The following is a 26894-nucleotide window of genomic DNA, read 5'->3' on the forward strand; positions in this document are numbered from 1 at the left end:
AATGTACTTTTAAGTTTATAAAAAAATTATACATATTTATAGATTTAAAAGTTATATGTACGTAAGATAACAAAAGATCATTGTTTGCAAAAAGTAATTAATTAAAATTTAACATTTTTTAATTGCAGTGTGTATTTTTTTTTGTTTTTCTATACTATTTTCAACTTAAAATTAGTTAAACCATAAATTTAAATCAACTTTTGTAAAACATTGAATTCGTTGATCAAAAGCCAACCGCACAGAATGAGAACATAAATGGGGTTTCTTCAATAAAAAATCATTTTAAGAAATGTATTGCAAAAAGTTTTCATCGTCGTATTCTTATGTAAACACTTTCTTTAGCTTATGTAATTAAAGTGGATAGGTTTAATTAGGTGCTTCATATATATATATATATTTTTTATATTTAAAGCAGCTTTTGCAATGACACATAAGTAGCACTTGAAATAGACTTTAACAACAACGTTTTTGCCAATGGGCATACAGCATTGTATATATTGTAGATCATTATTTTATATAGATCATGTGTGTATAGTATTACCATTTTGTAGTTGGTTTCTACTAAAATTTTTGTTCATTTTTTTGCGTTTTTCGTGTTTTGTTTGTTTTAGCGTTAGGAATGACATTCGCATAGAAAATCATACGATAAACTATAAAATACAGACAAAGGGCGGGTTTTTGAGTAGCTTTCGATATACAACTATATATCCACAAACATCTGGATAGATCTGGATAGTTTATAAGAGGCATAGATCTATGCTTACACATACACATTATATAGACATACGAATGTCAATTCTTATGATCATCTTCAGGCACTAAATATACTTTTATCCCTTTAGATGGGATCTCTTTTCTGTCCTGTTTCTACGTCTTTTACATACTTTACTCTTGCTACTCCACTTTAGCTACTGGTTTTGTATTTTTTCTGTGTTATGTTTTGTGTCTTAAATTTAGGATACCGAACTAATTGCATTATGCGGTGACCCCATCTGTGTGAGCACCTTGTCCAACCATTGCAGTGGCCCGTGTAAGTGGATCTCGATCCAGCAGGGTGTCGACGTCACATCCTGGCGATGGTATTCCGCTCCCCAGCCCTTGACGAACGACATACGAATAGTGCACATTTTCGTCAGCTCGTAGACGGCCTCGAAGCCATTGTTCACCGACTGTGAGAGGAGTTGAGCAAATTCCTGATTGTTGAAGATCTTGAGCGAGCATCCGGGTGGTATTTTGCACACGGTGCTCGGATGGAACCCATGGTGGTAGTTGCAGTTCCGGGACTGCACGAATATGGCGGAATCGGAGAGACACTCGGCATACACCTCGCCGGTCACATAGTACAAATGAACGCCTTTACCTGAAGATGAAAATACAGAAATGAGTTTAAATTATTTTAAAATACATTGATCAATTTTATAATATAATAAATGTATTGATTGTTAGCTTAATTTCATCAAATTTATAATGTTTTATAATATACCTAAGCGTTTGATGGAGCAAAAATTTACTTTCGAATTCGTAAAATATTTGAAAAATAAATAAAGATTATACAACATGAAAAATTTTGCGATATGTTGATTTATAATCTATAGCATTTTAATAATTCTAGTAGAAAATATCATTAGAAGACTGATAGTCAAAAGTCTTAAAAAATATGTTTATCTGTTTTAACTTTCAAGGATTTTTGATACGTGCTATTCCCCTGTTTTATCTTATACAAAACACTACCAAAATGAATTCGTTCTATATAATACTCTTGAGTTATGGTTCGATACAGAATATATTTATAGATTCCGATTTAAAACTATAATTCCAATATAATCTTTAAATATACGAATAATAAAGTGCATCTATGTTTTAAGACAGCAAAAAATTACGGTTTTATATGCATTTATCTATCCTCTTTGTGCTGATCCACTCAGGCAATGAATATATTGATCAATTCCAGCGAAAGCTTGCATTAAATATACATTATTTCCTTTCATTGTTTAATATTTAATTATATCAACAATTACTTATCATTCTCTAAAGAAAAACTTGACCTATTTCATTCTGTGCCATCTTCCTATCGAACCCATCTCTGAATGAGCTGATTATAGCATTCGATGAGTGTTTAATTATAGAACCATTTGTAGATTCTAATTTAAGACCATTCAAATAATAATCTAAATGAGTTATGGTAGCACCGCAATCAGTTTTTCTTATCGGAAATTCTTATGAAAAAGCGAACTTTTGTTAAGTTTCGGTAAAGAATGATTATAAATTGAAAACTTAAATGCTTAGGAACTTCCGGGGAACATAAACATAAGCAGAACATTATAAAATAGCTACATAGTGAATATTCATTAATATCTTAATAGTATTTATATCACAGGTTCTTTATGTGTCTCTCTCTATTCCTGAAACAGCTTAAAATCTAACCTTCTTAAATATCCCATAAATTAAACTCACCTATATGACGTCGCGTATTCTCTATGGTACTGTTCCGATTCACATTGCTCAACTGGCCGAGACAGCAGCGATCCGAATTGTTGGATGGATTCGTGAAGCCATCGACAATGACGGAGTTGTTGTTGCAGTGGAACACCTCGCCCACTCGACAATTGAGCTCATAGTAGGCAATGGAAGCCCAGAAGGCCGGCTCCGAGTAGCTAACCTGCGCCACATCCCCCATCTGGGCGTCGAGCAGCTGATTGCCATCGTTCGGATTGTTGGAATTGCCATCCTCCGAGGGACTGTAAGCAGGTGGCGGTGTGCCGGCCAGGCTGTCGTATGGCGAGTTCGGATTGGAGTTGACGGAGCTGGGACTTCCCACGGATGTGTTGCTGTTGCTGAGACTGTGCGAGTTGAAGCCGGTGTTCGAGTAGCTCACATTGTGCGGCATACTAGGCTCAGCCACGTGATTGAACTGCAGCATCGAGTGTCCTGGGGCGAATTCAGAGTGGCGCGGCACTAGAACGGGCGGCAAGACGGGACTCTCCACCCGCTTGTAGTGGTACGGGTTGATGCAGACCTCTTTCTGTTTGGCGCTAAATGGATATTGGCAAAGTTCGAGCGGTTTCAGTTCATGATGCGACTGAAGATCAGGCCAGCGCCATACGCGGCAATAAATAACATGTGGCAGGCCTTTGCGATGTGAAACCTACGGAGTAACAAAGCAGGTTTAATGGAAATCTCTGAAATAATTTATTTGGCGGCACTAACCTGCAATCGGCCATCCAATGATCGTGGAATGGTCACACATTTGGAAGGCTGGCCGGGACAGGACAGTGCCCGCTCCAGCTCCTCGATGGCTCCCTTGCGTTTCTTTAGCTTCTTCACGAGACTGTCTACAGCCTTCTCGGCCCATTTTTCCTCCTCGTCGCCCTGTTTCCAGCCCAGTAGCTTCTTTACGGCCGGCGATGTGAACGAGAAGAGTGTCCCCAGGGTGGACATGGCGCTGCTGGTATTCGATTCCACATCGTCGGTGTCCATTCTGTGGCTGTGGCTGTGGTTGTTGTTGTTGTTGCTGCTGCTGCTAATGTTGTTTGTGTGATTATGGTTATGGATATTATTATTGTTATTGTTGTTGTTGTTGTTGCTGCTGTTGCCTTGGGGTGGAGTCACCCGATAACCGGTATAGCTATCAGCGGGCGGATAGTCTGTAAAAAGAGTAATAAATACAGAAATTAACTATTATACATTCATCATTGAGTTAAGATTGGTGCGCGGAAACGCCCCCAACGCATGCAAAAATCTAACGACTCTTGGCCATGTGCCCAGAGACTGCTGCTGCACCATGAATGAAGTCGCTGCTGGGAGGTGGTTTCGATCATGCCCGAGAGTCGATTCGACTCCTCCCACCTTTCGTTCGTTCCGAGCAGCCAATTGCATGCAAATTACTTGCAACATTTTTTTTTATTTTTTTTTATTGAGAATTATTATTGTGTGTTGCCCCTAGAGTATTGTTTGATCTACGGGCACTCGTTCCTGTATTAATGGGAACTCTGTTTCGACAGAAAATTACGTGTTTCTATAAAATACTGATGATCGTTTGTCCATTGACGTCACTTTTGTGGCGGAGGGCAGAGCGTTTTAGGTGGAATTATGAGGGGTACAATAAAGTCCATGATAGAGGGAATAGTTAAAAATCCAAAGATCCCTATCCCTAAGGACGTTCTCTGGGATCTATGAGCTTTTTCTAACCAACAAAGAGCCGAAATCCACACAAGGACAACAATGAATCAATTTAATTATGGTTAACGATAGGGAATATATTTTGTTCTATTCATGGTCGAGTTCCAATTCCTTCCACTTCCCCAATGACTTTAATTAATAGTTTTTTTTTAAGGAAATGTCATAGACAACATTGATATAACTTTTTCTAAAAGTTCAAAGAGATTGATTTTCTGTTGTCAATTCTATTTCTGTAGCAATATAAATGGAAAGATAAAAGATAGTACAAATATCTATTACTGAAAAAAGTTTTTTGGGGAGGGAAAAATAGTTTCCAAAAAAATATTTTTATAATTATTCCATTCCCAGTCGTCGATAAAGGTATTCATATCGATTTAAATGCTCTATATCCAATCAAACATCAACCGACATCCAAAATGAAACCCTGTCAGTTGGTAAAAATAATGAACAATTTTTATAAAAGAGTTTCTATGGATTGTAATAATCGCATTGCCTTTTCTTCTGTTTTACATTCCTAACATTTCCCAACCTTCGATTAGATCTTAACAATTTCAGCCATAGAAATGCTGATTAGCTAAGAAATTCAACGATCATTTATTTCAAACTCAATATCTTTAGCATTCCCAAGCCCCACCCATTGCATACGAGTATGCCCTATACAATTACCATTTGTACAGCATCCCACATGTGATTCGCTTCACTGTACCCCGTTGAGAGCTGGCACTGACACTGGCACTGGCATCTCATAATTAGCACAAATGATAACCAAATGGTTTACAACTTGTCAGCACCACAAATGTGGGTCTGGCTGTTGCTATTTTCTGCCTTCTACTACCTTCTCTATGTGTGTGGCTTTTCCACCCTTGATACGTCATTATGGGCAACGGTAAAGACAACAATTCAATTTCAATTATGACATTTCAATGTTAACAGCATTTCCGAAGAGATTTTTTCGCCCCAGGTTTCAGCAGCAGCGGCAGCGGCAGCGGCAGAGGCAGAGGCAGCAGGTAGGTCTCCCTCCTCCCATTTGCATGAAGGAAGGTCTGGTCTGGTCTGATCTGATCTGTGTGTCTGCCCCACCGATGCAATCTCGGATTTCTCCTCGAGGTGTCAAAAGATTTTAATTAAATTTAAAAGTGACAAAATCTAATTGAATGAAAATTTGTAGTAGCAATTAATTTGTGCAGGTTGGAGCACAAAAAAAAATGTTAGCCACCACACACGAGGCGCCTCTGACTCTCAACTCTATTCTCTGTATCTTTTTGTGGGGCATGTGGCAGGCAGTCAGCGGCTAGAGGCAGGCAAGCAGGCAGTGGCAAGTAAATCCAATTTCAAAAGCAATTAAATGCCGTCTATAAATCAACAAGTGCAGAGCACTTCGGACAACAAGAAAACACCTCTACCACCACCTCCCATACCTCTCTTCTCCTCTCTCTATGGCTACCAGACCAAATGGCGCATATTTCTGGCCAAATTAGCCGTTGCGTGAATTAATTTCGATTTTTCTTGACTGCGGCCTAATACTCGGGGCGTTGCCCGACTTTTGCTGCATTGACAATTCGCTACTGATAGAACGAGCAGGGACTGGTGGCAAAATCTCCGGTACTGGGGGGCTACGGTTCGATTCAAGATCTCTGGGACTGAAACTTCGGTTCTGGGCAAGTGTTTCAGTGCGATGCAGGCCGTTCGACGAGATTGGGCGGGACCCCAATTTTTTAATTGCCCAAAGTCACCCAGAGCCTGAGGCGTTAAACGTGTAGAAAAATACTCTAGATTGGATTGGTTCCATTCTGAAGATGAAGAAGTTTGGCCATTGTAGAATGGTGATCGAATAAGAGAAGGTGTGTCAGAAAGTTGAATGAAAAATATAGTAAAAGTGGAAGCCCATGGTAGACAAAAGAAGATATTTTTCGATCAAAGAAACTATCTACCAGTAGATTGTTAGCAATTAGTAAACCGATTTAAGATTTATATAATGAATTGATAAATTCTTGGATAAAGTAATGTAAAAAAAATAAACCAAGGTTCTATGTAGGGACTTATCTGAGAATATCTCTTGAATATACAGGAAAAACATATACATCTGTCTTATAAACCCATCAAAATATCTATGAGTAGATATTCTGTGTATCTTTAGTGAATTCTTAGATTAATTCTGTTCAGATCGATTCCATATATCAGAATAATATATAACGTAGTAGTAAAAACCCATCTGTGATGAAATCTTCGTCTCGAGACCATCCTTCACTTTACCAAACTTCATGTCAGAGCATTTAACCACCGCTTCACTTCGCAGCAATATTTTTCCTGCGTTTCGTTTTGTAGAAACCCAAAGAGATACCACAAGAGTGACACTTGGCAGGGTGTCCGGGGACTCGGACTTATCACGAAGGGGAGGGGGCAATGTACATATGTGTATATTTGTCCAGCTGAATGGCTTGTTTCGTGTGGTTTTTAGTGGCAATGGTGTCTTGTGGATTGTGGAATTCGATTGATTGTGGGGGTAAGCATACAAATTTTGATAATGCCTTTGGCATGTTTGTGCAAAGCATTTGACGCAATTGATTGCAGGTTGGGGTTCCAACGAAAGGGGGCGCCGCTTTTCTGGCAGTTCTCTAACAAGGGATCCTATACAGGAGTTCTTAGAACCCACATAAGATGTTGATTCATTGGATTTCACATAAATTTTAATAGATTTAAGTGGCTTTTTGGTATTTAACAAGGAATCAACTTTATAAATAAGACAAGTTCTTCTTTGGACAACAGAAATGGTTATTTCTTGTTATTTCAGCTACTTTGTGATCCATTGTCCGCTGGGGGACATTCCCCAATCAATTAAAGTCCAATAATCGTAATTCTCAATTGCATATCACCTGAGCACGTCCACTCTTGCGCACTCAGCCCCACCCAAAACTAGCGCACTCTCTGTGGCTCTGTGCTGTGACTCCTCTCTTCCAAGAAACCCCACCGATCAGTGATCAGCGATCACCCGATCATAACTCAAGTGCGAGACTGCGACCAAGTCCCAGCGACGCCAGGGAGATCTCCTGTATGGTAGGCACGCATTCGCGCATGCGTACGACCGAGAGTATCATATAATTCCAATCAATAATCAATCATAAATGCTGCAATGACAATAAAGCGTAAATCATTCCCCCAGCCAGGTAGCGAACCAGTCGCGGTAGATGGGGGAAAATGCAGTGGCAGTGGACAGTGAGAGGGGGATACAGTAGCCAACTTATCGCAGCACTTCCGCTGCTTGCCATTGAAAAACGGGCAAAAAAAAAGGAGACGAGAAGAGCAGAAGAATCGACAGACAAAAAAAGATATAGGGACTTGGACATGGCTGTTTAAAAATAAACAAACAATGCAACACACACAATCGGAAAGGCAGACAAACGAAACAGATAAAGAACGGGAGAGCAGAAGACGTACCAACGAAATCCCAACCAGAAAATGTTTTAAATTAAGGAAAATTTAGGAAAAGTTCAGGTTTTTTCATCGAAGCTTAGATACCCTTAGTAGTAGGGTAAATATATGATACGGTAAAATATATGAATTTACACTGGTAATCTCCTATCGAACCAAAATCCATTATCACAGAAACTACTCCGATTGCCATCTAGATTTCATATTTAGTTACTAGAAAAATATTAGTAGGTGTCAAATTTTATTGCAACTTCCTAACATATTCATTTAATTTTGGTAAATTTCTTAAGAAATGGCCAAAAGATTAGACCTGAGATAATGTTCAGTTCCACTGGCAAAACAAATCAGATTCTAGGAAAAAAACTAAATCATACAAAAACCGGGTATAGTACTTTTTCCTTTTCCTAAAAACATCTTTGGGACACTTGAAAGACGAATAAGGTGTCTTATTTCATACAAATTGCTATACCGCTTAGATAAAGATGGATATACTCGTCTTGCTTGATGTTGTGCTCAAGGAAATACATATAGCGAAGGATTTATTAGCGAATAATACCTATAAGGGCCAAATGTTGAAACTCTATTTTAGGTCCCGCAATTAAATCTTGTAGATCTTTTAGATCACTGTATTTATTGCCTTAACAATCTCATATATCTTAGATGATTGTTTTTTTTGTGTAGACACGAATACCGCGGGTGTGGACCTCATCTCTAAAGGAATATCTCTATTGTCCCCCCAAAAGACATCTTTTCCTGCATATAATCTTAAGGTCTGAAACTCCTTCTTTCTTAGCGCTACCCAACACCTGATCCGACGCATAACACTCTCTCCCCAAAAGGTATTGCAAAGGAAACGTACACATGTTGAGTATCGTTGTTGGTTCTGTTGTTGTTGTTGTTTAACTTTTAAAATGAAAGATTGCAGATATAATATTTATTTATATTGCACGCACACACACACACGCACACGCAGTCACGCACACAGGCGTGCGAGTGATGGGGAGGGAGGCACACGCGATAGCGATACGACAGAACGAGATGCACAAATCAAAGTTGGAATCAAAATGTTATTTGTATGTAAATACGACGACCCTCCACGACGACCGATTTGTTACGATCTGCATTTCCGACTCTGTAAAACCGAATTTCAATCACAAGCCAAATGTGATCTTTTCATTTAACTTTTTGAGAATATATGTAATTTATTAATGCTATTACAATATTTTTTGCGGGAAATTACGCAAATATTCAACGATCGCGATCCGCGGGAGAGTGGCAGCGAGAGCGGAACCGCGAGTCAAAAACCAACTGCACGACACGAACGATCAACGACGAATGCCCCAAACGAGCCTGAACAGCGAGTCCGGAAAGTGTTGACTGACTCTTGACGAACAAAAAAATGCACTGCATTGGGTGTGCGTCGTCCCTGTGTGAGTGCGACTGTGACTTGAGTGTGGAGGTGTGCCAGGGATGGCGTAAATATGCGGAGCATAAAAATTACTATTGACAGAGCTTTCATTTATATTTATTTATTAAATTTATATTTACAAAGCAAACTTTGCCCAACAGTGAGTAAGAGCAAACAACAAATTGTATTATTATTTTATAGTCAAATACAAAGCCTTTATTGAATGAAAAAAAAAGTCATAAAAGAAAAAAAAGCCCCAACATTAAACCCTTCCCAAACGCGTTTCCAATTGTTATTGCCCGGCCCTCGATACCCAATCACCGCTGAGTGACGTATTCTTTTCGCTGCCTCGAAAGCTTACGTGTGTTGGTGCTGCTTTGATTGACGCGAGACTGTGTGTGTTAGTGTTTTTGTAGCAAAGCCACAGCCAAAGGCAGCGCAGCAACAGCAACAGCCAAGTGCACACAACAACACACACACACACACACACACACACACGAATAAAGTTTAGTTTTTAAACAAATCAAATGCTCTATCGGCAATGGGGGGCAAGGGGCGCCTGCACGTGAACGCAAACGTGTTTGTGTGCAGGCGGCGGCGGTGGCGGCGGCGTCGGCCCACAATCAAACTGTAAACACCCCAACCGCATCCACAACAAGTGAACGGAGGGGTGGGGGCATTGGGCAGAGGCAGCGGGTGCGGGAGCGTCGTGCGTGGGACGACGGATGGACGGAACGACAGGCGAGGAATCAAAAATTCTATGGATCTCTCTGATGGCAGGGTGTACATTCTGTACATGAACATATGTGTACGTATTTGTGTATTTGTTTGCAGGGCGCGCATTACAAAAATAACTGTAAGAACAAAAGCAATGCGTTGCCAACTATTTTCGGTGGGAGGGGTAAATTGGGGGGAGCGTGGAACAGCTGATGGGCGTGCCGAAAATCTTAGTCAATTGTTGCCAAATAAACCATAGCATAAAATACATCCACCGGTAATTTCTCAGATATGCCAAAAACTTGAAGTGTTTACTAATAAAAATGTTACATTTGTTTTAATCTTTTTGACTAAAATGTATGCGTTTTCATTATAAGGGGTCAAACTGCCCCTCCTCATATTTCACAGTGTTGTTTTTATAGCGTGTTTAACACTACTAAACGCGAATTTATTGCCAACATGGGTAACATTACACATTCGTCGTAAAAATCGAAAATAGTCATGAGGCGCGTGCACCCCTCGAATGGCACAAAAAAAAACAGCGTACATAAAACTTTCAGTACCATAATTATGTAGTACAGCAAAAACAACAAACAAAAAAAAAACAATAAAAATGTATGCACACAAATTATACACACATTTGGAACCCTCTCGCTCGATCCACTGCCACGTGCCAAAGTGGAAACTTCAATGGGGAAAAAATGCGGACAACACACTGGAAAACAGGAAAAATCCTTTTTTTAAGTAAATTAACTTCATTCAAATTGCAAATAATTGCTGCGATAATTGCAGGGTAGCACGCGCAACTCTGCTCGGGCTTTGTCATGTAATTGAGCTGTCAACACTGGCCGTACCACCTACCACCTAAATGTTGAGGCTGGTAAGGGATGAAAGGTACAGTGGATATCGGTTATATGCAAATTGTAGAACGAATCGCAGGGTGAACACATTATTTAGTGGTTCTATACCCTAAGAAAATGCCAAATTTAAACTTAAAAGACATCATCGAAAACCTTTGCACAGATTAATTATAGTATTCTTCTAAAAATACTAAAAAGTCATAGAAATTTCAAAAAATCAAATGTTTCATCAATAGAAAATAGACTTTTTGATGGGCAAATGACGTTATAGGAGAACCAGAAAATTGGCGATATTTGCTTTTGAGCATGCAATCAATAATGCAAACATGCAATCTATTGTTTAGTAATGAAAATTGTATTTTAGGAAAGTCAAAAAAATCATATCTAATATTTATATATACTATTCATTTGTAAATTATTTAATACGGATGTTATTTTTTTTAAGATAGTTCGTTTAGAACTACTTGTTGAAGAGCTTTCCTGACAGACATATGGAAATGGTTGGAAAAGAGCAGATTACTCTGATAAAATACTAAAAAGTGAATAAACTTTGCTGAAAACTGTTTGCAGAAACAACAAACAAATAACATAATTATTTTAATATAAAAATATTACCCCAAAAGCCAAGATCTGGCATATTCGTATGGCTGCTTGGTTCCTTCCGCACTGGATTTTCCAGTAACCTAAGACCCTATTTAAATGCTAATTTTAGAAAATTCTTTCTTAGTTGAAAGCAATATGTACTGTATTTTCTATTGCTGGGTGGTCAAGCGTCTCAAAATACAAGAAATCTACACAATTTGTATGTGAACTTGCAGCCAATTAAATAAGCAACAAAATGCACGCCAAACATGTGACAAAAGGCAACTTCAACTGCCACAAACAGAGATTGTGGTGGTTGGTGGCTGCTGCACCGTCATTGTCGACGCCTGTACATGCAACAATTGTTGCGTGTTCAACTGCCAATCAATGCCAATGACTGGACGACCACAAAAGTAGCAGCAACTGCAACCTGCAACCAGGAGCAGCCTCCGCCACGATCATCATCTTCGTCATCGGCGGCATCCACGATTCGTTCGGTTCGCTTAAATAGCCATAAATATGTGGAGTATGCGCCAAGTTCCCTTAGCTGCACTTAGAGAAAAACAATACCAAATAGAAACGAGTTTTTGAATCTGGTTTTAAGAGTTCTGTCATTCTGAAAGTTAGGTTTTTGAAAAAACAAAAAAAGGAGTCTTAAAACCTTTCACTATTCTTAAATAAGAATCCCTTTAAAGTTTTATTTTTAATTTAAAGGATATATTCTTTACCACACATAAACAGATTTTTCCTTAAAAGGGATATTAAATTAAAGTTTTGTATTTGACAAACACATTTATCCCCCAATTTCAATAGATCTCTCGCGATCTGCATCTTTTCTTGCTGTGTAGCATTCTCCCCTTCGTCTCCTGTTCCTGCGCGATGCAGCTCCTCCTGGCTGGCGGGTTAAACGTGCTGTTGCTGTGTGGCGCCTAATGCGTGCGCCAAAACAAAACGTAAAAGAATTCTTAGAAAAGCGTCGCCGCGATGAGCAGCGAGCTCTTTAGATCCAAAGCAGGAGGTCGAGAGAGAGGGAGTTGCACAATCGAGTGGATTAAATGGCACAAACATGGCTAATTACATGTATTTAACACGCACGCACACATATGTCTGTTTATGTGTGTATGTGTGTGTGAGCAGGCTGTACTTAAGTTGGCAACGCGACACAAAACAATGACAAGTACAACAATTATGGTCAAAAGCTCAAATCGCAACACTGTCCACTGTAGACACTAGCGCCACAAGAAGCAGAGGACCGAAGAAGAGCTAGAAAAACCAGAAGAAGCTCAAGAAGTAGAAGATAACGACTTGATTGATGATCATTAAGGATAAGCTGGAATGATTGAATAGAATCAGACACAAGAAAATACTAAGAAGTGTTTAGATAGGGGCTAAACTTAAGAACTGTGTTTGGGGCTGGAGGAAAATCTTTTCCAGAAAGTTCTGCCATCATATAAAACGGGAATAGATTTTTTACCAGCTCTAAACTACGGCTACAAGAGTGTTTTTTTTCACGGTTCCTTCTTAAGATTCTACATTTATTGACGGCTTCTACTTATATATATAGCGATCGTCCTTCATTTAAACTAAATAGCTATGAAAAAATGTATGTGTAATTAATGTTGAAATGATCATATCCCTTAATTAATTTGTATTTTAAAACGAATATTGTGTACTAGAATGTTGGTTTTCATTGCTAAAATTCCATCTTCATAGGTTAGTACAAATAAAATACGATTAAAGCATAGTTTCCAGATATTTATTTATAGAAATAGAATTTTTATGGAATATATTTAGAAACAGTTCAAAGGTATGTGCTACCTGCACTAAACATACTATCTTATCATGATATCAGGTACATCTAAAGGGTATCAATTTGGTATACACCCAGAAATGTTGCTGCAATTGTTTACTACTTTGATGGATATCTATACCATTAAAATAGGAGCGGCTAAGTGTAGAGTTGGTGTTGCCTCCAATACTCCCCACCCCATCATCTTCGTCTACGCGCACACGACTTTTGTAAACTCCGCATTGTCAATGCAAAAATTTATTAGATTTTAAATGCAATAATTATTAGTTTTATATGGACAATGAAGCGCCAATCCGATGCGATGGGAGCAGAATGCCTGAGCAGCCCCCAGAGAGGGAACCGGGAGCACTGTGTGTGGCTGAATGGGTGCTTAATATTCAGGGAGAACGACTACGACCACGAATGCGAATGCGCATGGATCGACAGTAGCCAGTAGCTCCACAACTGTAAAACTTTAGTTACTGGCTATTTTCATTCAAGACGATCCCGCAGCTCTGTGTGGGTGTTGGCTGGCTGCTTGCCTGCCAGCCTGTTGCATGACTTGGCTCCCAGTCCTGGCTCTTCCCCCCCCACACTCCGCACTTATAACCATTCCGATTCCCCCACTGCACTGCACTTCACTGACAGTTTAGCGACAGAGATTTATGCGCTGTAATTTCCCACTTTATTACAGTTTAAAGTTGCGTTTTCATAAGTTTTGGCGCAGTTTGTCTCTTAAAGCTGCCATTTGCATCGATTTTGTGCACTGAATGTGGCACTTTTGCTGGTTTATAGACAAATCCAGAGGGAGTTTTCCTGTTTGAGGATTACAAATTGAGTTGCTTGTAAGGGTAAAGTCTTGGAAAAGTACTATCTGAAGTTTCTTTGAGTCGAAAAGTGAAATGTTCTATTTGTTCTTTGACTATTTAATTATTTACAGCGGCCCTTTTTATTTCTATATGTATTTTATGCTATAAAACTATTCAATTTTTTTAGAAAATCTCAACAAGATTCCTACCGATACTTATTAGCTCTTTCTTATTCTACCCACATACATACATCTTCTATCTATCTGTGTATATTCTCCTACAAACAAGACTACAAATCTTTGCATATCAATTTATTCTATCGAGCTCATCGTATTAGTTCTGATATACATACATATGTACTATATAAAACGTTTGCGATTGAATGAAGATTCTTGTTCAATTTTATAAAGCTTATTAAATCAATTTCAATAAATAAGTAATTTAATTGATGAATTCATTGCATAAACGGTTAATTAAAACCCAATAATCAAGTCAATAAAAATCATTAATACCATTAAAAATAATTGAATATACATTTTGATTATATACGAGTAGCTTTCAGTACAGAAAAAAATTATATTCTATATTCCGATAAATTCAATTTCATTTATCATTTTGCAGAGTACAACTCGACTCGACTTTCTCTAAAAATTAAAACACCTTTTGATCTTTGATTTAAGCCAATGTTCGGTGTTTGTCCCAAAAGCCAACTCCATGAACGATGATAGAAATCTGCTCCCAAGCACTTCTTAATAAAGTTGTTGTCGGCATTATAACAATAAAAGAGAAAATCCTATTGCGCCAGGGTCTAAAAATAAGTTCAAATTCGTGTTGACAATTTTTTTTTTTTTGCTTTTTGTGTGTTTCTTTGGCGTTTTATTACCATTGCGCGAACGGATTATCGCGACAAGAAGATCAAGAGCAGGAGGGCAGACCCGGGGTCTGCGGAGAACCCAGCGGACGGAAACAAAAATATTTATATGGATATCAAAAAATAACAAGAAGGGGCCGCCCACTGACTGGCTGAACAAAAAGATACTGGGGGATACTGAAAACTGAAAAGCGTAAATCACGCTTTCGATAGATCTAAAATTAGTTGGCAGCGATAAGCCATAGCCAGATATGCATGGGACAGTGCGTTGCACAGCTGTAATTACGAGTACTGTTTTGGGGACTCGTATTGTAGGTAAGGAAACTTCGCAAAGCGACAATACGATACAGGAATTATAAACATTAGTATTCCTCAAGCGACCTGCATACCTTTCTATCATCTACCATCATCTAAATTACCCTTTTCTCTTGGAATATGGTGAATTAAGTTTTCCATTGATTCTTCAAGTGGTTTTATCCTGACAATTAGACTTATAGCTATCGCAGCGCACTGTATTTCAATGCCGTCTGACTTGCTGAATGGAGATGGAGATGTAGAGGGGGATCGAAATTGCCTTGCTCAGTGGCTGAATAGCTGGTTGAGTTACTGACATGAAAATTTGCATGTTGCATGCTGCACAAACTGCGCATAAATCCAATTAATAACATAATTATGTGGCAAGCAGCGAAACGCAGCAAAAGCAGTTCCCCAAAAGACAAATCCATTTGGGGGCTCATTTTAAAAACAGTCTCTAAATTTGCACGTTTGCATTTGCAACTTATCTTTTTTTTTGTGGAGTGCGTAGGATGATGTCTGCCTCTTCGGAGAGCCAGTTACATATGGAAAACCCAACCATATGCAAATTTTCCATACGAATTGCAGTTGATATTTCTCCTCGGTTTATGCACAAATTGAAATATTGACTTTGCGCACTTAATTTTCGGGCTGGCAAATTTGAATTGCCAATCAATTTTGCTGGCAAAGGGGGGAATTTTAACTAAACAATATGCATCGTAAATTAGAATAATAGTTAAAACATAAGACAAAAACCTACCACATTTGTAGGTGGGGTCTGCTGCAGTGTCTATCTACCTGTGAGCTGTGAGTGGGTGTAGAACCCATGGAAACCTCTGATCGGGGGCGTACCTTTGGAGAAACCATAATTTCTTGAGTTGTGGAACTTCTTGCGGCGTTTCTTGGAATGAGTTATTATGCTGCTACGGGAATTAACCCCCCACTTCAAAAATGGGAACAAAGGACAAAATAACCCAAGATCTTTCACCAACAACGGATGGGGAACTATTTAATGTTTGAAATTAATATAGAGATAGAATCATAAGTAAGAGGAATGCATATTTTTTCCAGTTTTTAACTCTAAAACGGATAAAATTTTTTATACCATTATTTTATGTCTTACATACTTAGACACAGGAGTATCAAGAAGAGCAAGACAGACCAGATTGCTTAAATTTCCTTCTTTAGTACGGTAACGATAAAATTATGCAGTTATACAACATTTCAGATCTTTTGATCTCTTTCATCCTCTTCATCATCTCAATTGGGCTTTCCCCTGCCCGCACTTAGCCAGTGCTCACTGTAGTAAATCAGCGAGCCAAACCGCAACTTTGAAATAAAATGAAACGAGACAGAACTTAGATCGGAGCCACTAGAAAAATCAAACACACCTACGCCTCCATCTCCCACCTCCACCCCCACTACAGGGTCCGCCAAGTGGAATCGAGTGCACCAACACAGGCACACACACATAGCATCGTAAAGCAGCGTCTTGGGTTGCGCTTCAGTTACCTTCGACAAAGGAAAAGTGGAATAGATGGGTATATTCGGGAGCAGAAGCTTATTACACCTTTGCAGATTTTCCGATTAAATGGGAGGTACATTTGAGCTGATTTAACCGCATATATGTATATATAACATTCATATGTGATACTGCATATGTGCGTTGCATTTATCTTTTCAAAGTCGTCATTCCCTTATAAAAGGGTATATAAAAGTGCTGAATCGGCAGTACCGCTACTGCATTGACCCCGACTGTACACAGACGAGCAGCAGCCGACGGGCAGCGGTCGTCATCAACTGCCTAACAGCGTAACCGACTGCAATTGATTCTGCTGACGCTGCTGCTGCGACTACTGCGAGTGCAACTGCACACGGCGCCCCTCTGTCGTCACTACGGGAAAACGTCAGGCGGCGATAGGGGGAAGGTGGGCCTATGGGAATGTCGGAAAGGTTTGCGCGCGCTGCCGCTGACGCCGCCGATGCCAGCGCTGCTGCTGATAACAACCAAGAAGCGCAACAAAAAAGAGCAGCAGCGTAGCGTAGATAAGCATACGCACACATGAACAAACCCACATTCGTATCCATATGAATGTATGCAGTAGGTGCATGGACAATAAAGCAAATACAAAATCAGAGAAACTGCGACATTTGTGAATGAGCAAGAGATAACCAGAGGGAGGGAAAATGGGAGAACTAGGAAAAGGAATAAAAAATAAAGGAGATTTTACACCTCCTTCGCAGGTGAAGTACTGGCAGTGTACTCTAAGAATATTTGAGATAACTGAACCATTGGTTTCTTAGAAATAAGACGTACAAATACATACATACTAATAAATTTCCAACATTTTGATTAATATGTATATATGAAATGTGAATGATTTTACGGATAGGCTATTCGTTGCATTCATTCATTCATCAAACAATTTCAAAAATCTTAGATAAGAAATTGTGCTAAATGGCTACCATGTTATGCTATGCGAATTATTGAGAACATTTATACATCAATGAATTCAATAAAATCAGTGCACTCTTAGAAAGTAATTTGCATCTTGGCACATGGGCATATTAGGCACTAGGAAAACATAATTCAAGGGAAAAATATGAATAGGAAAATAGTATAAATACTGATTCAATATTTACTGCGAATTCCGTTTACCTATAAACAAAACGATTCACTATTTGGAACTGGTTTACATCTGTGTCCAACTTTCGATAAGACTCTGTTTACCAGCGTCACCGTGGCCCAGTCCCAGACCACAATTATCAATAAAGCCCCAACGATGCGCGCAGGCGACACATACACCTGAGTCATATACAATATGTGGCGCAGGTAAAGGTAAGCTCTAATTCGATTAATCATCCAAAAATTTGTTTAGTTGTAAGTTTTGTGTGGAGGGGAATGCACTTGAAATGCATTAGAATCCGAACCTGTGCTGTAGACTGAGACGCCGTCAGAGGAAACAGGCTGAGCAGCAGCAGAACACTGAAAGGCAGAGGCAGTGGCGGGGCGGGGGACTGAGCAGAGGCAGCATTCAAGTGGATTTCTGTCTAGGAAATTGGGGAAATGGCAGCAAATTTTTGTTCCCAAGATAAGCGGACATTCAAGTATTTTCAAAACATAATAAAAATATAGTTTTATTGTGTGTATTTATACTTGTTTTCCCCCCGAAAAATTCCGTTTTCTCTGCTCTTTTTTTTGTTCAATTAATGGCGCGCACACATATTTATACATACACAATCACACACACACACGAACACAATTGCAGCATAAAAACGGCGCACGACTCTGCAGTCGAGAATAAAACTGTAATCGTCCCTGCTGCTTCAGAGTGAAGGAGAAAGAGAGAGAGATAGCGGGTGCCAGAGGAGCATGGCACTATATAATACTAACACCAACAACAAGGACAACAACACCAGAGCAGCAGCAGAAGCAGCGCGCGGTCGCAGCGAAGAAGAAGCGTAGAAAAAATTTTTTCTTCTTTTTCTTTCACCAGGTGATGTTGTTTTTGGCTGGGAAAAATCATAGAAAACTTTGCGAATGCTACTCACGCGTGAAATCGAACACTTCCGGCAGATTTATTTCGTCATTTTTATCAGATTTGTGCACTGCAAATGGGGGTAAATTGTTTTTAAAAATTGTTTATCACGAAAATGCACACACAACACACAGCCAGTGTGACCGCGGATTTATCTATGAAATATACCGCCTGACCCTCAGAAATATACCGTCTCATGTTCGAAATATACCGTAGGTATACCGATCAAAAACGAATTTAACCCACTTAACCTCCCTCTATTTATACTGGTCAACTACTTGTGTGGAGTGTCTTTTAATACCCACTGGTCTACAATGGGTTAATCGTGCTCTGAAATCAGACTAGGCAACATGAAGGAATGTCCATATGGCGAGAAGTGCTACAGAAAGAATCCCATACATTTCGGCGAGTTCTCCCATGCGCATTGTAAGAATATCCCAATTTCTGGCGACTTCGAATTCCTATAAATGTTTATTTTTCTGCAGTGGATGCCATTTATGAAAAGGGAAATGGAGGCGGGGACTATGATGTACCCGACAAGTACTCTTCAGAACTGATTCACACACAGTTAAAACTCCTGGAGAAGGTCCTGCCCAAGCCGGCGACTGGCAAAGCCAAGGAATCCTCTGCTGCAGTGCCTCAAGCACATAGAAATGCTCCATCTACCAGTGACACTGCCTCATCTAGCTCCTTTAACAGTCATGCAAGTACCTCTTCAGCTGCTGCTAGGGACACCTCGAATTTGGCCAAAAAACAGAAACTGGCAGAGCGCAACATCCGGGATTACATTCCCGTCGTCGTGGAGAAGGGAGGAATGGCAAAGAAGCTGGAGCGTGCCGCTCCCTACAATATGTTCCTCACGGCCATCACGGACTCGAAGCCCACGCACCAGGAGCCGCTGAGCGTGACCCTCCAGGAGATACTCGACGAAAGCCTGGGCGAGATCGAGAGCAGCGTCCAAATCAATTTTATGGTGGACATTGGCTGGCTCCTCGGACATTATTACTTTGCAGGAATACTGTAAGATCTACTTGAAACCATTTAATCCATTAAATAATCATTGGTTTATACTCTAGGGACAAACCCCTGTTGGTTCTGTATGGAGACGAATCGCCGGAGCTTTTAGGTATTGGAAAATTCAAGCCCCAGGTGACGGCCATAGGTGTGAAAATGCCCACACCCTTTGCCACATCCCATACCAAGATGATGCTGCTAGGTTATGCTGATGGCTCGATGCGGGTGGTCATCTCCACGGCAAATCTCTACGAGGACGATTGGCATAACCGCACCCAGGGCCTCTGGATAAGTCCGCTTCTTCCAGCATTGTCCGAGGATGCAGATACGGCAGCAGGAGAAAGTCTGACTGGTTTCAGGCAGGATCTCATGCTGTATCTGGTAGAGTACAAGATCAGCCAACTGCAGCCATGGATAGCGCGGATTCGAAAGAGCGATTTCAGTGCCATCAAGTGAGGGATCGTATTTGAAAAAGGATCTAAATTAACTTTCAAATTTCCTCTTTCTTCAGTGTCTTTTTTGTGGGCTCCGTACCTGGCGGCCATCGCGAGGGTTCGGTCCGTGGTCATCCCTGGGGCCATGCCCGTCTGGGCTCGCTGCTGGCCAAGCACGCGACTCCCATAGATGATCGCATTCCAGTCGTTTGCCAGAGCTCTAGCATTGGGAGCCTGGGCGCAAATGTGCAGGCCTGGATACAGCAGGACTTTGTCAACAGTCTGCGCAAGGATTCCTCTCCTGGTGGAAAGCTCCGCCAGATGCCACCCTTCAAGATGATTTACCCGAGCTTCAACAACGTTGCCGGCAGTCACGATGGAATGATCGGAGGCGGTTGCCTGCCGTATGGAAAAAACACCAACGACAAGCAACCGTGGCTCAAAGCCCATTTACAGCAGTGGAAGTCCTCAGATCGTCATCGCTCGCGGGCCATGCCCCACATCAAGACTTATACGCGCTATAATTTGACCGATCAGTCGGTCTATTGGTTCGTGTTGACCTCGGCGAATCTCTCTAAGGCGGCCTGGGGCTCCTTTAACAAGAATACGAATCTACAGCCTTGCCTGCGAATTGCCAATTATGAGGCGGGTGTTCTTTTCCTCCCAAGATTTGTGGTCAGTCCGTGCTTAGCCCTCTAAAAGGGTTGGCTCTTCATTAATTGATTGTATTTTTCAGACTGGCGAGGATACTTTTCCTTTGGGAAACAATCGTGAGGGGGTGCCAGCCTTTCCATTGCCTTATGATGTACCTCTCACGCCTTACTTGCCCGATGATAAACCATTTTTGATGGATTACCTACAAGGATAAGGTTTATAGCCGGAACTTCTGTTTGAATTTCTGTAATTAAAAGTATTGGTTCATTGGATTCCAAATAACAGAATTTCCGTTTCATATTTTGTACCAGCGTGAGCTTAAGACATAGCTTATACATAGGATAAGACTTTTTTCATGATATATATATATAAACTATTCCCTTTGAACTAAAATGATATTTTCAAGAAATAAGAGAGATAGACTTTTACTTCAAGATAAGTTATGGAATTGAAGGATCATGGATAACTACACAAAGAGATTGAATAGAAGATCCGGCGGCTCAATAGGAGGAGGAAGAAACTTCGCATTCCTATATAATGTGTGCCACATGTAGTGGTTAACATAGTGTTCCTTGCGCGTAAAGGACTTCTTACAAATATCGCAACGATGTGGCGTCTCACCCGTGTGTTTGCGCACATGGTTAACCATATGCTCCTTGCGCGTGAACGTCTTGGCGCAGTACTGGCAACGGAAGGGCGTTTCGCCCGTGTGCGAGCGAAAGTGATTGTCCAGATGCTCTTTGCGGGCAAAGGTCTTTTGGCAAATGGTGCAGGCGAATGGCTTGTCCGTGGAATGACGTTTCATATGCCGCTCCAGACTGGTGTTGTTGGCAAACACATTGAAGCACACGATGCAGGTGAACATGGGGCCACCGATGTGGATCTTCCCATGGCGTGTCAGGTCCTGCGACGTGGTGAAACCCTGTCCGCACACCTGACACATGAACGGCTTGCGTTCGCTGTGGTAGCGACGGTGCACGATCAGCTGATACCGAAACTGGAATATCTTGCCACAAATGTCGCACACATGGGTCCCCGTCGCAATGGGCGTCCCGTCTGGGGCCAGCGCCACGGTCGACTGCCCGTCCACGCCATGAATGCCGCCCTCCATTTTAGGCATAAGCAACTCACCCGCCGTGGTTGTGGTGCCCCCGCTACCGCTGTTGCCGCTGCCACTGCTCGCCGTCGAACTGGTCGTGGTCACCGTAGCGCTGCCCTGCTGGCCGCCGGAGCTCGTCGCCACCGGCAGGCCGTTGCCTCCCGCCGCCGAGGCGGCCGCCGCTGCTGCTGCACTCACGGCATGCGTCTGCGGTGGCAGGGGTGGTGGCGGCGGCAGTTGCCCGCCATGCGCCGCCGCCAGCTGATGATTGACCACATCGCCGTGGATCTTTCCAAAGACCTCGTGGTATGTAAACAGCTGGGAGATATCCTTAATGTTAACCTTGTACATTTCTATGCCGTGCGGCGGTTTGCCATTCTCTTTGTTCTCAGATTTAGGCAAGGGCGGCGGTCCGCCGAGGGTGATGGTGGTTCCACCAGTGGTCACGACCGGGGCTACAACTGATGGCACCGAGCTGGCAGCGCTCACGTGCTGCATGCTTGTCCGGGACTCCGATGTTGAAAATCCTTCTCTTTGCTCCTCCTCCGTGTGGTATATTTTGTATTAAACAGTGTGTTCTTATAGTTGTGGATGGGACGGTGCTACTGGTTCTTGAATCTTTCTTGAATTGAGTTCTGTTGTTGTTGTTGTTGCTGTTGTTGTTGCTGTTGCACCTGCTGCTGCTGTGTGCCGCCTACATATTGTTGTTGCTGCTGTCGACTGCTTTCACTGAGCGTGGCTACAACAAACGAAAAAGGCAAGTGGAAGTGGAGGTGTCACTTAATCGAGCTGTAGCCGAGAGCTGGCTGGCTGGGGGAATTGGTGGGGCAATTACCATGTGGTTGATGTTGTTCTTGTTGTTTGTTGATGATCTTCTTCAGTTGCTGCCACGGACAATGTTTAAAACTATTTTTGATAAAGTTCTGGGCACTTTTTAGTTTTCTTGGAAAATGTTTGGATAGTATGATAGCAGGAAACGGACGCGACAGAATGTCCGGATAGCTCGTGTTAATATTCCTGAATACCTGCGGCATATTAAATCTATGTATTCAATGTATGTCGCCAGCTTTTTAAAGTGGCTCAGCTTGAATGGTGTACACTACAGGGCCAAATTTCGCCGAAAAACAAATCTGCTCCACCAGTTCCTGGCGAAAAGATCAGTTCGGCCATCGATTTCGTCATCTTTGGGCGGCGTTTGTTCTTCTTAGGCTTCTGATAATTAATGGCCCCGTCTTCGGCGATGCGATTTTCAATCATCTCCGTGGAAAAGCAGTCTCCATTTTGTAGTTCATTGTACCCAAAAATAACACCCTTCACATGTATTCCCCGGAATATACATATCTCGGCTATGTTAAAGATGTTTAGGCGTGACATAATCCATGGAGCTTTCGCGGCGTTTAATGCGCAAAACTTGGTCTCCGGATGCTTGGCGGCCAGGATCTTCAGGTGATTTTCCAGTTGGCGGCATCGCTGGTCTCCTGGTCTAAAGAAGTGGCACACAAGCCATGATTCAGGATCTATCTCATGCGTTAACTTGATGAGTTCAGACTGGTCGGCCAGCCTGATGTAGGTTTTATTCTTCTTGCCCTTTGCTTCCATCTTGCTTCGCCAAGTTCTTTAAAGACTATGGGTTAATGATTGATATTAATGAATTCAATTTAATTGGTATTGACTTACTCTCCCTTAGAACTTATGGCAATTCTTCTTAGATTCGGAGTCAGAGGCTCCGGTCGGCCCACGCGCTTCAGCAGCGCCGTCGCCCCAACTTCCCTTAAAATGACGGCAGCCGTGTTGGTCGCAAAGGGCTGATTCACTTCAGACACTGCACTGTAGCGGTTGGAGGAAGGTGCCGCCGTTATAGCCCCAAATACGCTGCTGGGCGCAAACGAGGGGGTATGCGCCTGGATTGGCCGGCACCCCATGGGCATCTTTGGCTTCCCAGTGTTTTCAGTCGGTGGAAAGGCGCAAAAGCTGATAAGCGACGAAGTCGGAGCCGGTGCATCCTCACTAGGGGCATCCTCCCAAGGTGCATCCTCTCAAGGTGCATCCTCATTAGGGGCATCCTCCCAAGGTACATCCTCACTGAAGGCATATCCATGGGGGGCATCCTCCACGACACTGCCTGCATTTGACGGCGTCTTCTGCTCTACTTTTGTCCCATTCACCATTGCGGCGTTCCCAGCTTGCTGCGCAGCCGACGAGGGCGACGAGGACGCCTTTGTCGGCGTCTTCAGCTCCACTTTTGTCCCATTCACTATTGCAGTGGCGATCCCCGGTTGCTGCGCCGACGAGGACGCCTTTGTGGGCGTCTTTAGCTCCACTTTTAATGTAATTTCAATTGCCAATCTGATAGATTCATTTAAATAGATTTGATTCGAGTTTTTACCGCCGAAATCGGCCAAACAACTCACCCGTCCATTGTCCCGCTTAGATTTGCTGTGTCCGCGGCGTCGTTTTTCACCATTTGTTTCCTCTTCATCTACGAGCTCGGAAGCAGCACAAGAAGGATTGCAAATTTTCCGTTGCAAATTCTGATCTGACTGCTGCACAGTGGGTGGAGCGGCCCATTTGGTTGCCAAAGTACAGCAAACAAAGGAAAAACTAGAGATTGACCGTGCCGTCCACTGTGCGCTGTCGCGGTAAGCCATTTTTTAGCATTCTTCATCTTCATCTTCGAGCGCTCGGAAGCAGCACAAAAAGGATGGCAAAATTTCCTTTCGTTGCTATGAGAGCGAGAGGGAGGCAAGAGTTCTGATCTACTGCCGCACAGTGGGTCAAGCTTAAACAATTTTCAAATTGCGTTTATACATATATATTTTATATATTACATATATGATATTATATATATTGTTGGAAACAAAACAAAAGACCCATGGAAAGAACGGGACAGGATTGACCGTTTTCGGCCCACTGTGAGCCGCCTCGGGATTTGACCAGACGAACACCTACACTTTGACTGTCGCCATTTCCAACTAGACTGCGACCGCGTTCACTTCAGTCGGGTGTAAAATGAACTTGGAAGAGGTTTTCACACGCCACCCGCTGTTGGCTGGCCGTGAACGCGATGTGCGGCGAGCCATCAGATACGTGGAGCGGCAGTCCCACTTGATAGAGCTGAACTGTGGGCTTATCAACATGGTGTCAAACTTGCAATTTTTCGGGGAGCAGCCTTTTGTCCTCATTTTCGATGAGTTTCATTTCAGGCACGTACCCAACGTAAGTTCCTCTTTAACAGTCTCTTTATATCATATTAAGTAGTATATTTACAGGTGCTCCTCAGCCGCTGGAAATCTTTGGCCATTGCAGCTGCAAATATGGACGGCACAAAATTCAAGTTTCTGTACCTGCAGGTGGTCCCTACAGACGTGCACGTTTTGGGCAGCAATGAGATATATGAAGGACTAAAAGTCGTAGTCACTTCAATTCTCAACCTGGGCTTGGCCCAAAATGTGTGCGGCGTAATATCGGACAGGCGCAGGGCCAATTTGAAGTCGCTGCAGTATGTCGCAAACTATTTCCCGGTCCTGTGGGACGAGGTCCATATGAAGAAGAAATTGGTCGCGCGGTATAAAGATACGGTGGATAGATTAGGCAAAATCTACGGAAGCACCTATCACCGAAACACATGGAAACAGAAGTTTTCTGAAATAACCAGCAGCACGCCCAATGAACTAGAGGAGTTTAATTCAAACGAAGTTTTAAACTTAAAAAAGCTATTGGCGCTGAACTTCGCGAAATCGTCTACACCTCTTAACTTGAGCAGAGTCAATAGCTCCGATCTCGAGCTGCGTGGATTCATCCTCACCTCCCATGTGTACGATATTCTTAAATTTATCCACATTACAGATGCGGATAAATTCACCGACATACGGGCTGCAATACAATATTTTTCCCGCGTGGTAGGCATTGTAACCGTTATATATAATTAGATATACATATAAATAGATATATATATAAATCAGGTGATTTTAAATACTAATGATGGGCGGACTATCCGAATCTTAAGGCTAATGTCCCTGTCCAGGACAGTCCCTTCTTAGGAGTTCTTCTGTGACCTCCGTGTAGTTGGAGAGTGTATACTCCCGGCCAGCCAGGGCATTGTAGTGCCGGCACGCAGGCAACCGACAATTTAGTTGGCATAGTCCAGATCCTTGGTGAAGAGAGCGGCGGCAAGGTCGTACTCCGAGTTGTTGGCACGTTCGATGACCCCGTCGAGCTTCTTGAATCGAATCAGCTGCTGGACGGGCCCGAATATCTTCTCGCGGGCAAAGTAGCCGGGAAGGCATTCGAGACGGCTACCGCCGGCCACCAGATTGGCGCCCTGCTGGATCATGCCAAGGATCTTATCCATCTGCTCCTGGTTGATCTGGGGATCCTGCTTGGTGTTCAGATCGAAGGGATTGCCCACGGTCCTCTTCTTGGCACGCTCTGCACTGCGCTCCACGAACTCGTCGTAGATCTTATCCTCCACAAAGGTGCGAGAGCCGGCACAGCAGCACTGGCCCATGTTGTAGAAAAGGCCGAAATGGGCTGTCTCCACGGCGTAGTCCAGGTCCGTGTCAGAGAGGATAATGTTGGGCGGGCGACTTGCCGCCCAACTCCAGGGTCACGCGCTCAAGGTTCGTGTTGCCGGATGCCAGTTGGATGAGCGTTCCCACATCCGTGGATCCGGTGAAGGCCACCTTGTCGACATCTGCGTGATTGGCCAGGGCAGCGCCGGCTCCACCGAAACCAGGCACCACATTGACCACACCCTCCGGGAAGCCGGCCTCCTTCACCAGCTGGGCAATGTACAGTGCCGTCAGGCTGGTCTGCTCGGCCGGCTTTAGGAAGATGGTGTTGCCGGTAGCCAGTGTGGGTCTTCTCTGTGGTCGGACTGTTGCTCCGGGTGGTCTGGGGGGGCCACAAAAGCGCCAACGGGCGCCGCTGGCCGTCCACGGGAAAATCTCCCCCCCCCCCCACAAATCCAATTGAGATGGCACTGCTTCGATAGTCGCGACAGCTGATCGCTGGTGGTGGCAGTTTCTCAATATCGATTACGTTATTGATTAAAAAATTAATACCGATGGTTTTATATCGATGGTTTACACCGATGATTATAAATCTATCGATATTTGATTAATGTTACACCGATGATTGTAAATCTATCGATATATCGATACTGCAACGAAAAATACCGAAAATACCGAAATCCGATATCGATATCCATGCTATCG

The 26894-nt window shown here is 42.4% G+C and overlaps 4 protein-coding genes and 1 pseudogene across 5 annotated transcripts; 2 read left to right on the forward strand and 3 right to left on the reverse strand.

The window, feature by feature from the left end:
* Positions 1-261: 261 nt before the first annotated feature.
* Positions 262-18648, reverse strand: Mad (Mothers against dpp). Of its 2 annotated transcripts, none has more exons than XM_015181085.2 (4): positions 18491-18648; positions 3208-3644; positions 2455-3145; positions 262-1360 (listed from the first exon to the last, which is right to left on the reverse strand). In XM_015181085.2, the coding sequence occupies exons 2-4, from the start codon at positions 3475-3477 to the stop codon at positions 954-956; spliced, it is 1368 nt and encodes a 455-aa protein (XP_015036571.1). In that variant the 5' UTR covers positions 3478-3644; positions 18491-18648; the 3' UTR covers positions 262-953. The 2 variants fall into 2 exon arrangements, with proteins under 2 accessions (XP_015036571.1, XP_002133053.3); XM_002133017.3 differs by lacking the exon at positions 18491-18648 and adding an exon at positions 8468-8484.
* A 101-nt stretch (positions 18649-18749) lies between these two features.
* gkt (tyrosyl-DNA phosphodiesterase glaikit) lies at positions 18750-20866 on the forward strand. Its single transcript, XM_001355899.4, has 5 exons — positions 18750-18903; positions 18963-19497; positions 19554-19943; positions 20003-20600; positions 20662-20866. The coding sequence occupies exons 1-5, from the start codon at positions 18828-18830 to the stop codon at positions 20791-20793; spliced, it is 1731 nt and encodes a 576-aa protein (XP_001355935.2). The 5' UTR covers positions 18750-18827; the 3' UTR covers positions 20794-20866.
* On the reverse strand, positions 20843-22588 carry LOC117183905 (zinc finger protein 497-like). Its single transcript, XM_033379292.1, has 2 exons — positions 22514-22588; positions 20843-22417 (listed from the first exon to the last, which is right to left on the reverse strand). Exon 2 carries the CDS (start codon positions 22174-22176, stop codon positions 21046-21048), a length of 1131 nt encoding a protein of 376 aa, XP_033235183.1. The 5' UTR covers positions 22177-22417; positions 22514-22588; the 3' UTR covers positions 20843-21045.
* A 1972-nt stretch (positions 22589-24560) lies between these two features.
* On the forward strand, positions 24561-25622 carry LOC6902717 (uncharacterized). The gene is made up of 2 exons (XM_033379853.1): positions 24561-24894; positions 24948-25622. Exons 1-2 carry the CDS (start codon positions 24688-24690, stop codon positions 25605-25607), a joined length of 867 nt encoding a protein of 288 aa, XP_033235744.1. The 5' UTR covers positions 24561-24687; the 3' UTR covers positions 25608-25622.
* LOC117183215 (aldehyde dehydrogenase, mitochondrial-like) lies at positions 25565-26887 on the reverse strand (annotated as a pseudogene).
* Between the last annotated feature and the right edge of the window lie 7 nt (positions 26888-26894).

This window comes from Drosophila pseudoobscura, chromosome 4 (assembly GCF_009870125.1).
Source record: "Drosophila pseudoobscura strain MV-25-SWS-2005 chromosome 4, UCI_Dpse_MV25, whole genome shotgun sequence".
In the NCBI taxonomy this organism is placed as follows: domain Eukaryota; kingdom Metazoa; phylum Arthropoda; class Insecta; order Diptera; family Drosophilidae; genus Drosophila; species Drosophila pseudoobscura.